General features: G+C 34.5%; 1 protein-coding gene across 3 annotated transcripts in view; it reads right to left on the reverse strand.

Annotated features, from left to right (window-relative positions):
• Positions 1-12,213, reverse strand: part of EVI5 (ecotropic viral integration site 5) — a 167,135-nt gene that overhangs the window by 65,882 nt on the left and 89,040 nt on the right. For all 3 annotated transcript variants that reach the window (XM_087820590.1, XM_087820589.1, XM_087820588.1), the window contains 2 exons: positions 2,804-2,938; positions 264-404 (listed from right to left, as the gene is read on the reverse strand). In XM_087820590.1, coding sequence (XP_087676716.1) covers positions 264-404; positions 2,804-2,938 — 276 coding nt within the window. The remainder of the gene's footprint in view (positions 1-263; positions 405-2,803; positions 2,939-12,213) is intronic.

Genomic DNA, 12,213 nt, shown 5'->3' on the forward strand with positions numbered 1-12,213 from the left:
AAAAAGTTATATAAATTACAATAAACAACAAAAATATGACTTGATCTCTATTTTATCTTTTATTTGATTGCAAGAGTTAAAAAGGGAGAAACAGTTAAAGGAACTTTCAATTTATAAATGCTCTCAGTTGTGTACATTATACGGGGTCTTTCATACTTTAAAGTCACATGCCAGTGTTGGTCAACGACTACATCAAACTCACACAAATTGAATATTCAGGTTTTACCCTCCTTTTAAGAAGTACACAAAATATATCGATATACCTGCCAGTGCTCCTCCAAATCTCTGACTTGTTGTCGAAGTTCTTTCAAACCCATAATAGCTTCTGCTTCTCTCAGTTTCACAGCAATGAGTTCTTCCTGAAGTCTTGCAATGTTATTCTCATCAGGAAAGGAGTTGTTTCTCTAAAGCAAGAGGAAATTTAATTGAGATATTTAAATTTAAAGAATAAAATAAAATAAAGCATATAAAATAAGAGCTATTTTGTCCCATATGTAATTATACTTAATTTTATACAATTTTATTGAGATATAATTCAAAAACCGTAACACTTACCTTTTAATATATACTAGGTCAGCGGTTTTTAAGAGTATTCACAGGATTCTGTATCCATCATCATGATCTAATTTCAAAACATTCTAATTACGCTAAAGAGAAACCCTATACCCATTACCAATCACTCCACATTCCCCACACTCCCCAGCCCTTGGCAACCCCTAATCTACTTTCTGTCTCTATGGATTTGCCTATTCAGGACATTTCATATAAATGGAATCATAAAATATGTGACCTTTTATGATTAGCTTCTTTCCCTTAGCATGTTTTTGAGGTTCATCCCTTTTTGTTGCCAAATAATATTCCATTATATGGATATGCCATATTTTATTTATCCATTCATCAGTTGACAGAAATTTGTGTTTCCACTTTTTTGCTATTATGAATAAGGCTGCTATGACTATTTGTGTAAAAGTTTTTGCGTGGACCTATGTTTTTAATTCTCTTGAGTACATATCAAGGAGCAGAACTGCCAAATCAGATGGCAATTCCATATTTAATTTTTAAGAAACTGTCAAACTTTTCCAAAGCAGCTGTACTGCTTTACATTTCCACTGGAATGTGTGAGGGTAACTACCTAATTTTGAGAACACGGTGAGTCTAACTCTGCTTTCTTTAATAAAATACTAATCAGTGTTACAAAGCAATAGGATTAAAAATGTTTTTCAACATGGCAATAAATTTACTAACCTGTGATTAGGACTCCAAATGAAGCGTAAACATCATTTACATTTTAAAGATTTATGGACAATAGTCTAAAATCTGTTTTGTTGTATTTTCTCAGCATGTCACTTTGGAAAGGAGTGTAAAATCTCTGTACATCAGTCACTATGTCAGTAGTCACAAAATTAATACCAAGGTGATCTAAATATTTGTTTCAAGGGTACAAGATTTAGATTACTCTCCCACCATACTGAAAGACCTACCTTAGAATATAGGGCAGTAACCCTGTATTAAACTGCTCTGGGGAGTCACCAAGAGATCCTAAATTAGGCGCACCGTAAAAGCTCCTTAGGTAAACTGAGGTACTGAGACTAACTTGAATCTATGAAATTTTCTTTTTCTAATGATGGAATCAAGTTATTCTCGCCAACTACATATTTTTATGATAACTTTATTTTCTCTATTGAAAACCAGAAATTTGCTGCATATGCATAAAAAGAGAACCCTGCATGAAAAAATTAACCATAGGAAGCATCAAACCTTCAATTTCCTTTTTACTCTACACCATGAATACCAACAAAGCTCCTTAAGAAATCAATTTTTAAATTGGACTCAAGGACATTTCTTACTACCAAAAATTCAAAACAGAGAAGTCCAGATTCTTATCTAAGTCGTGGAGCCCAGAATACTCCTAAGTTAGAGACCAAATATTCCATTAGGCACTTTACACAGCATTCTTGTTGGCCTTTTCCTCAATAAATAGGAGAATAAATTTTCCAAAAATAATATAAAAATAGCAAGCAGATTTATGGCACAGTTATTCCACTACTGACTGTAGTTATATCCTGCTCTATTTCATTAAGAAACAGTTAAGTACTTGAGTCTGTCATGTCTGTTATTTATGAGCCTTTGATTCAATAGCTAGATATTACCTGGGATGAAAGGAACAAACTCAACATAGAGCCCAAGCCATCAATGATTTTATAGATGAGAAAACAGAGTTTGTTATCTAGAACACAGACTCTCAAGTCTGAGGGTTATAAGAAACTTAAAGTGTTTCTATTTCCACTACCTGGCTAACCCTTCAAGTTCTTTAATGACTTTGAAAAGAGGTAAGTTAGCTTCTGTAGCATACCTCAGGCTAAGGTCTTCCTATATATCGTGAGGTGGCTTATTGTAGCTTACACTCAGATGAAATTTTTCCTGAAATGTTTATGTATTAGTCATATCCAACTTCTTACAGAAAAGATATTATAATATTTGAGGACAACAGTTAATTTCTATCCCCTAAGTTTCTCTTCTTCAACATTTAAATATTATTCATATCAAAATTATCCTGTTTTCCTCTAAAAGAACTCTATCTAATCTCCATTTTTAGCCTTAAATAAGAGGCTCGAGTTGTACGGCAACAACAAAAAATAACTGGGAATCTTATTTTTTTCCCTTTCCTCTCTCAGTAACTAATATGTAAGGTTTCCAATATGTAAAACCACCAAGTCCAATTTAACTGCTCAATAAGTACTTAACAAATATCTACCACATGTCCCCTCTAATTTGGGAGTAATAGCATTTATGTTGGTCTCACCTTCTCCATGTCCAGGACTTTATCCTGCATCTCCTTTAGTGCACACTGAGACTCGGCTTCACTCAGACGGGCCTGAACCAATTCCTTCTCTAGCTGTAGCACAAAATCTTCATTGTAGCTGGAACTGCATTTATGCTACAAATTACAGACATATACTGAAATTTCATGAAACATGAATATGTATATACAGCAGAAATAAATGCAATTGCACAGTACAGTTATTAAGGGCAACCAAGTAGTAAAAGTTCCATCTACCCAATATTTTCAGCATATCTCTTCCAATTAACTTTCCAATGAATAAAAAAGTTTGACATCCATAAAGATGGTCACATTATTGGGTGTTGGTAACTAGTTATTACACTTTTCAAGTCCAATTTATAGAAAATAAATATTTCTTTTTATCTTTCTATCCATCCAGATACTAAGAATTTGTTCTGACTCTATAGACCTGCACTCTACAATAGGTGTAGCCGTTAGACACATGTGGCTACCGAGCACTTGAAATGTGGCTAGGCCAAATTAAGAAAGATTTTAAGTGCAAAATACAAACTGGATTTTGAAAATATGAAATACAAAAGACAAAATATTTCATTAATAATTTTTATATTGATTACCTGTTCAAATAATATTTTTGATACACTGAGTTAAACAAAAAAATCCATTTTATCTGTAATTACTACTATTTTTAATGTGGCATTTTAAATGCATATGTGGCTCACATTATATTGCTATTGGACTGTACTATTATCGACTACAGAAGAAAAGTACAGTTACTGAAAATTCTATTTTAATCCAATAGAAATAAAAACAAGGGATCCACAATAATGTGAACCATCCTAAATCCCAGCAAAACAAAAATGTATTTTCTCTTAGAAATGTAGATCTCTTTAAAATATGCATGAAAATGATTGCTGGAAGCAGAGAAAAATGCAAATGCTGCATAAACAAACTAACCATGGAAGCATGAAACCTTTCCATTTCCTTTCCTACTCTATAATGTGAACCGCAATGCAGCCACTTAAAAAATCCCTTTTTAAACCAGTTTCTATTCAAAAATTATTCTTAAAAAAAGCACAAACATATCTAATTCACCACCATAAGAGACTTTCTAAAATAAACTATCATTTCACATTTAACTAATGTAGTAAAGAAAAAGTGATAACTCAAAATTTCAAAACAGAGTTACAGAGAACAATCTCCCATTGAACTAGCATGAGGAAAGAATGGCTCCTTTTAGTCTATAGCACATTAGGAAAAAACCAGATGTCCAACTAAAACTCTATTAAAAACTATAAAGTGCTCAATTAAAACACATGGTATTCCCTTACCCTAGTTATCCAAATAGATGATGTCATTTTTAAAAAATGAACAGTTCACTTATTAAGCAAATGAGGACTTTTTAATTCAATGTATTACATGTTATTTCTTCTGGTAATTTTCTGATACTATTAAAACATTTCAATACATGAAGTACATCTGCAACAGGTATCACTTTAGCAAATACTTACCTTACCAAATAGGGGAAAGGCACTCTTGGAATTACCAACCTGTAGGTGCCATACTTTTTGTTTAATGAGATCATAGTTATTTTATGAATATTAGGATTTTTTTGCCCTTAATCTAAAGCCCTAGGAACTGCAATTCAGGTTTGTTTGCCAAGACTCTACATTAGGAGACCCCCAGGAATATATCAAACCCAAATGGCCCACATGAGAATGGACTCATTGGTCTGGTATAAACCAAATGATCCAACCAAGCAAAAAAAAAACTATACTAATATTAGGAGAATTGTTTTCAATAACAGTTACAAAACTTCTAATTGTCCTCCACTGTTCAAGTTATAAATTCTAAATCCCATAGTTTACATGTTATTTCTCCTTTCATATTTCCCATCTGCTCCTCAACCCACTGCAAACTAGCTTTAGTTCTTCATAAAACTGCTCTAATTACTAACTGTATCAATACCCAGTAACAACACAAAAACTCAACGGAAGCCCTTTTACTCAGCTCTTACCTTCGCCAGTCAACTGACTACTCTTAAAACTTTCTCCTCCCTTAGATTTTGGGATGTTACTCTTCCATAGTCCTGCCTATCTTCTCTGTCTCTTCCACCAATTCTACTTCAGATATGTATCTGTGTTTCAATATTGTTTTTTATCTCAGCCTTTCCATTAACATTCTTCTTTTGTAGAGCCATCCTACATGACTTCATCCACTGTCTGTATAGTCTGTATGTGTAGGCAGTATTGGATACTGTGTATATGTATCAGATATTGTCTTTATACAGTCTACTTAGAAAATGAATGAAATCACCAAGGAAGCATCTATTAAATAGCAAAAAGGGTAAGGCGGAGGGAGAGAGGAAAAGGAAGAGGGAGAGGGAACATACAATGATGGAACTCTAGGAACGATGATTGATTGATAGATAGATGATGATGGATGGATGGATGGATGGATGGATGGATGGATGGATGGATGGATGGATGGATGGATGGATGGATGGATGGATGGATAGGTAGGTAGGTAGGTAGGTAGGTAAGTAGGTAGATTGACGATAGACAGATAAACAGAGATGACTCTCAAGTCCGTATTTCCAGCCCAGATCTTTCCATTACGCTAGATCCATATTCACAGTTTCCTACTGGTCTTCTGAATCTGGCTGACTTCATATCCACCTCACATTCAACACGTCGAAACAGAATTCCCCATCTTTTCCTCCTAATGTATTATTATTTTGCTAAGAATCCCTCCACCTAATATATGACCAAGTCAAAACTTCCCCTGACATTCAATGCACAGCATTCAGTCACAGAACTTGAGTAATTCTTCTTCTAGATGCCTCTTGCATTTGCCTGTTCCTCTCCACCTTCACTGTCTGCTTTTATTCACGCCTTCATCTTTCTTTGGACTATTGTAATAGGCCTACTATATCCCTTCCTGCTGTTATAGTGGGTATCATTATTTAATATTTTGTTACCTTTCACACTAAATTGAAATGAATAGAAGGCATTTTTACAATTTTTCCACCTGAACCCTATTTGGAGACTCGGGAAGTTTTGATTCCATGTTTATTAATGCAAATGTGTTACTGAAAATTATCCAAACATTGACATACTTTTAAAAAGTATTCAGAATTAATCTAACCCCATTAAGCCAACTTCACCCTGGCCAATCATCTTCATAAATACTTTTGTTGGACTAAAAGTATTTTCATTGGGATTAATTATTAACACTGATATGGTCTCACCAAACAGATTCTGCATTTAGTATTGCAACTTGGGGAGTTAGAAAAGGCACTAGTATTTGTTTGGCTGGTTGGCTGAAACATGGACTTTTGGTCCCACAATGAGTGAACTGGAAATGCTGGACATGCCTTGGTTTAGTGTATAAGGAAAAACTGGTGACAAATTTGGGGAAGCTATATGTAGATAGACCTCTCTGAATGGGCTGAAAACGTAAAGAAATTTGTGTCCCAAGTGACTGCTCACCGAAGGGTGAGCTCCGTAGAGGAGGATTTTAAAATCAGTTGGATAGGATGACCCACTCTGGGGATACCAGTCAGCCTCCTTCCCAGCCACCCTTATCATTGCCCAATAATAGGCTTATGAACAAAGTGGCCATGGTGACAAGGGTGGAGGTTATGCATGGGCTCAACAACAGATTTCCATTCACTGAGGCTATGGCAACTGTAGAGTGTCCAATCTGCCAGGAGCAGAGACCAACACTGAGCCCCTGATATGACACCATTCCCTGGGGCGATCAGCCAACTACCTGGTGACAGGTTGATTACACAAGACCATTTCTATCGTGGAAGGGTCAGCATTTTGTTCTTACTGGAATAGACACTCTGGATATGGATGTGCATTCCCTGTATGCAATGTTTCTGTCAAAGCTACCATCAATGGACTTAAAGGATGCCTTATTCACCAGCATGGTATTGCACACAGCATTGCTTGTGATCAAGGAACAACTTCACAGCAAAAGAAGTGCAACGATGGGCCCAAGCTCACGGAATTTACTAGTCTTACCATGTTCCCTAACATCCTTGAAGCAAATGCATGACAGACAGTGGAATGTCTTCATGGAGACTCAAGTCATAGTGCCAGCTAGGTGGCAATACACTGCAGGGCTGGAGCAAGGTTTTCCAGAAGTATGAATATGCTTTAAATCAGTGTCCAATAAGTGGGTTTGTTGTTGGGTTTTTTTCATAATAAGGATTCACAGATACAAGAATCAAGAAGTGGAAATAGGAGTGACACCACTTACTGTTACCCCTAGAGACTCACCAGCAAAATATCTGCTTTGAGACTTTATACTCTGCTGATCTACAGATCATAGCTCCAGAGGGAGGAATGCTTCCACCAAGAGACATAACTGCACTAAACTGGAAACGAAGACTCACCTGGCCATTTGGGGATCCTTATGCCTCTGAATCAATAGGCAAAGAGGGGAGTTACGGTGCTGCCTGGGGTAACTGATCCTGACCTCCAAGGAGAAACTGGACTACTATTCCACAACAGACATTAGGAAGAGTATGTCTGGAATATAGGAAATCCTTTAGGGTGTCTCTTAGTATCATCATGCCCTGTGATTAAGGTCAATGAAAAATCACAACACACCAATCTAGGAAGGATTACTGAGGGCCCAGGCCCTTCAGAAACGAAGGTTTGGGTCACCCCACCAGGTAAAAACCATGCTGAAGGCAAAGGAAATAAATACAGAGTGGGAAGTGGAAGAAGGCAATCCGTCATTAATACTAACTTCTACCTGTGACCTGTAACAGAAACAAGGACGGTAATTGTCATGAGTAGTTCCTTTTAATTTTGCTATGAATATGTTTGTGTGTGTATCTATATCTGTTTGTCTACCTAACTTCTTTCCTCTTATTCCCTTATGTAATATAAGATGCATTAACTTTATATCACAGTAGTATATAAGTATTGTTAAGTTACAGGATATCGAAAAGAGAAAACATCACTCAAGGACTTTACCTCCTCTTTTGGGGAAGGCGTTAGTGCATTTTTGGTTGTGATAGGATAATTGTATTGTGTTAGGCAGAATTATGACCGTGTTATTGTCTTATGTGGAGATTAAGTATGATTTAAGGAGATGCATGCACACAGATACCAAGTTGATAAAGGCTGAAATTCTGATGGTTAGTTTCATGTCAACTTGACTAGGCAATGGGGTGCCCAGATTAAACATTACTTCTGGGTGTCTATGAGGGTGTTTCCAGATGACTCAGTAGATTGCCCTCCCAGTGTGAGTGGGCATCATCCAATCTGTCAATGGCCTAAATAGAACAAAAAGAGGAGAAAGGAAAATTTATTTCCTTTCTGCCTGTTTTAGCTGGTACATATGGCTCCTCCTGCCCTTGGACTGGGATTCTAGGATTTATACCATTGGCTTCCCTGGGTCTCAGGCCTCTGGACTCAGACAGGAAGTATTCCACTAGCTTTCCTGGGTCTCTGGATTTCAGGTGGCAGATTGTGCGACTTCTCAGCCTTCATAATGGGATGAGCCAGTTTCTCACAATAAATCTTCGTGTGTGTGTATATCCCACTGGTTCTTTTTTTCTGGTGAACACTGACTAATACAAGGTAAATTTTACAAATAAGATTAAATTTATTGATTAGTGGTTTTATTGTGGTTGGTTGTATTTGGTTCATTTCAAATTTGAGCCATTGGAGCTTCTGCAATTGAATTGTTTTTTTTTGGTCATTATTTCTATCATTTAAAATTTTCCCTATTGAAACTTTTGCAGATCTAAATTTTGTCAGGAGAGTGGCAGTTGTGATACTTCCGTTAATGTTTAGTCTGCTAAAAATTTTAAGTTTTGTTTTCTTATTATTAGCAGTCTTTGCCATTGGCCAAGTTTGCTGGTAGAATCATAATAATGGAATGATGTTAATACTAATCCTAATAACAGCTACCACTGGTTGCACACTCACTACATAGTAGGCATTACTCCAGAGTAAAATAACCCACTTAAGTTTCAAGAACCCTCTCTCATACACAGGACAAACTGTAGTAGAGAGAAATTAAGTAACTTGTCTGAGGACATACAACCAGTGAGTGGCAGGATTGGCATCAAAGTGGCCATGTTAAAATATGCTGCTGCTGGACAATAAACTACCTGTTTGTTTTTCCCACAGGGAAAAAAGGTATTATTTAAAAAACAGGTTTTAAAGTTTACAATAATAATGATGATGATAGCAGTTTATATCTAGTGAGTATTTATTATGTGCCAAACGCTAAGTGCTTTTTATTCTCATTTAACCTTCACCTCTTTTCAAAAATTTATTATTTATTAAAGTATAGCTGATATACAATATTATATTAGTCTCAGGTGTATAACATAGTGATTTGACATTTATAAACCTTACAATGTGATCACCACAATAAGTCTAGTAATCATACAAAATTATTACAATATTACTATTTTCCCTATGTTGTATATTACATCCCCCGTGACTTTACTAATAAGGTAACTAAAAAGACTCAGCAAGGTCAGCAGTTCTATTAATCAGGAGTATAAACTACAGAGTCTATGTTCTTAGCCTCTAAGCTAAGGATTAAAGTAATACAAGGTGGGGCAAATGCAGATGTACAGTTCTGAGTATGTAAAATACAGAGTTTATTCTTGTATTATTACTTATTATTGTACTATTTTCCATACAAACAACTGTAAACCTACTTTTGCCCACCCCATCTTAAAGAGCTTGATATATTGTTTTTATATGTACTGTTCTAAGAATTAATGCTATCATATTTAAAATCTGAGCATCTAGAAAAATTTAAACATTTCATGTAATGTTCTTGTAATAAGAAATTCTTGGAAGAGTATATTTCATATTCAAATTAGTAACTGGACAAATATACAATTTGTTTTACCAAATGACAACTGCCACAATTCTGATGGCTGATAAGTTAGCAAAGGGTCATTTATTTAAAAGTCTATAAATGATGAATGACTTCCCTATACTTATACCAAGTTCACTTTTGTCAATGAATCCCTTAATGTTCCTGTGATACCAGCAATCACATTCTAAAGAAATTGACAGAAAAATTTTTTAGAAGGCGGAATCTCTGCTTTTCAATCCCACATGTTTTTCTGGTGTTATAAAAGTTACAAAGGTAAAGATAAGCTAGAGAAGCCTAAGTAATCTTTCTTGCTTGTGTCCTGAGTAAAACAAAAGAATGAATTCTCACATTCAATGTTAGAAGGATGTATGAGCGGTACAGTGAGCAGCAAATATTTGAATTTAAAGAGGTTTCTTATATTATTAAGTAAAAAAATCCAAATTGGAACAAATGTTGTCTATAAAGATGTATCAAATAGTCTCTAAATTTAATTACACATTAAGTAACTAAGTTTAAGACCTGACAACTGTATGTCCTCTTCAGGAACATACACATTTCATGGAACCCTGCATTCTTCTCTTTTGCAGCATTTATCACAACACTGATTAAATAATTAACTATGCAATTAATTTTTTTTAATGTCCATCTCTATATACATTATAAAAGCAATGCCAGGAATAGTCTGACTGATTTACTACTGTACTGTCAAAACTAAACTGTGCTTTTCAAAGTAGGTGAACAGTATTTACTGAATTAGTCAAGTCTTGGTTTAAACAGCAGCAGCAGCAGCAACAGCAACAAAACTCCTTTATTACATACTTTATATTAAACATGAGAAATGGGAATTGAATGTTGCAAAAATAACCTATAAGACTCATTTGTTTCAAAGATAAAATTTATAATAGTGTGGAATATGGTACATTTTTCATGTCATATCGAAAGCATCTCAAAAAACTACTATTACACAAGGCAAACAGTCTAGAATGGGTTTCTATACCACGAGACAAAATTAGAGCAGAAAAAATTTAAATGAAAAATTGTATCTTGCTCTCCCCCTCAGCATATGAGCCCAAATAATGTTTGTAATCCTCCCTACTACACGATCCAAATAATCTTTAAAAAAAATTCCAAGCAATATGGATGTACTATTTAAAGATTTGCCACATTGAAAATTTTTGAAAAATTGGTGCATCATTTTTTAAATGATTTCTTTCCAACACCTGAAAAATTACATACATCTTTTAAGATGGAAGTTTATCCCTGGTTACTTATATACTCTTCACTGCAAGATTTTTTTTTTAATGGCGAAAAAAATGTTGAAACAATTACTACCATTATAGTGAACCCTCATTTATTATTTAAGCTGAAAAGGTGATTATATATGAATGTAAAACATTTAATCTTAGACTAAGGTCAAAATAGTTTTGGAATTAAACGTCTGTCCAAATTTATAGGCGTACTGATCAAAGGCGTAAGAGTTTATCAAACTCTTAGACTATAAAGTCATCACTCTATTTTGGATTTTTAGAAAAACGTATCAACTGACTAATAATTACAAATTAAATGGCTTTTCTTGAAATGTCACTAAAGTAAAGCTAAGCAGTGTTATAACACAGGAAGAGATGTTAAACATTAACTTCAATATTCATAAAAAACACACAACAAAACCACTAGGTAAAACAGGTATACGGTAACTCCTAAATGCTGCTGAACAAACAAATTTTCTAAAATTATCTAGAAGATCTCACACCTTCCACTGACAAGCAGGTAGTTTTTAGTTTAATAAAGTGTATTCATGAGTTTAAGTAAGATTAGTTTTTATTTCTCATATCAAATCCTTGGTTATTAAAAGTATCACATAATTCTTTCACAGTTTCTTCTAGACCTATAGGATACAAAAGGAAGGTCAGAAGAAATCTTGTCTAGCCTCCCCTTAAGTACTTCCTAGTACAAAGGTCCCAAGAACTTCAAAAGGCAATCATTTCAGCATTAGGCGGCTTAAACTGTCACAATCCTTCTTTATGCTGATCCTAGCCAACAAACTGCTAGACAAGACTGTTTATTCACAGTACCTGAATGATAAGCAGTCATATGTAGGCAAAAAGCTTTTAAAGATTAAGCAAGACTCTAAGACAGTTGATCTCATCAGAAAAAACTGTCCAACATAAAACACTCAAAAAGGACAGTTAGGAGAGGTAATTGTACCAAATATTATTGTATCATTTCTACTTCTATAGTCTTCCTGGAAAAACTGAACATGTAAAACGAATACTTAAAGGGACAGTTTAATCTTAGTGCTTGGTTTCATCTTATGGTTAGTTTAATGTTTATTTAAAATTTAATATTTACTTAGCATTTAATGTATATACTGTGTACTAAATACTAGTGTATATATATTTATTTAGTGTATGCATATATTTAGTATATACAAAATTTACTAAACATTAAATTCAGTAAGAAATTAACTCAATTTTTTTTTGAAAACCAACTTATATCAGGTTCAAACTATCAAGGGCCAGCAAAAATAAAATCAATTCTGTTCAAGA

This window comes from Miniopterus natalensis, chromosome 9, assembly GCF_054644295.1.
Source record: "Miniopterus natalensis isolate mMinNat1 chromosome 9, mMinNat1.hap1, whole genome shotgun sequence".
NCBI classification, from domain to species: domain Eukaryota; kingdom Metazoa; phylum Chordata; class Mammalia; order Chiroptera; family Miniopteridae; genus Miniopterus; species Miniopterus natalensis.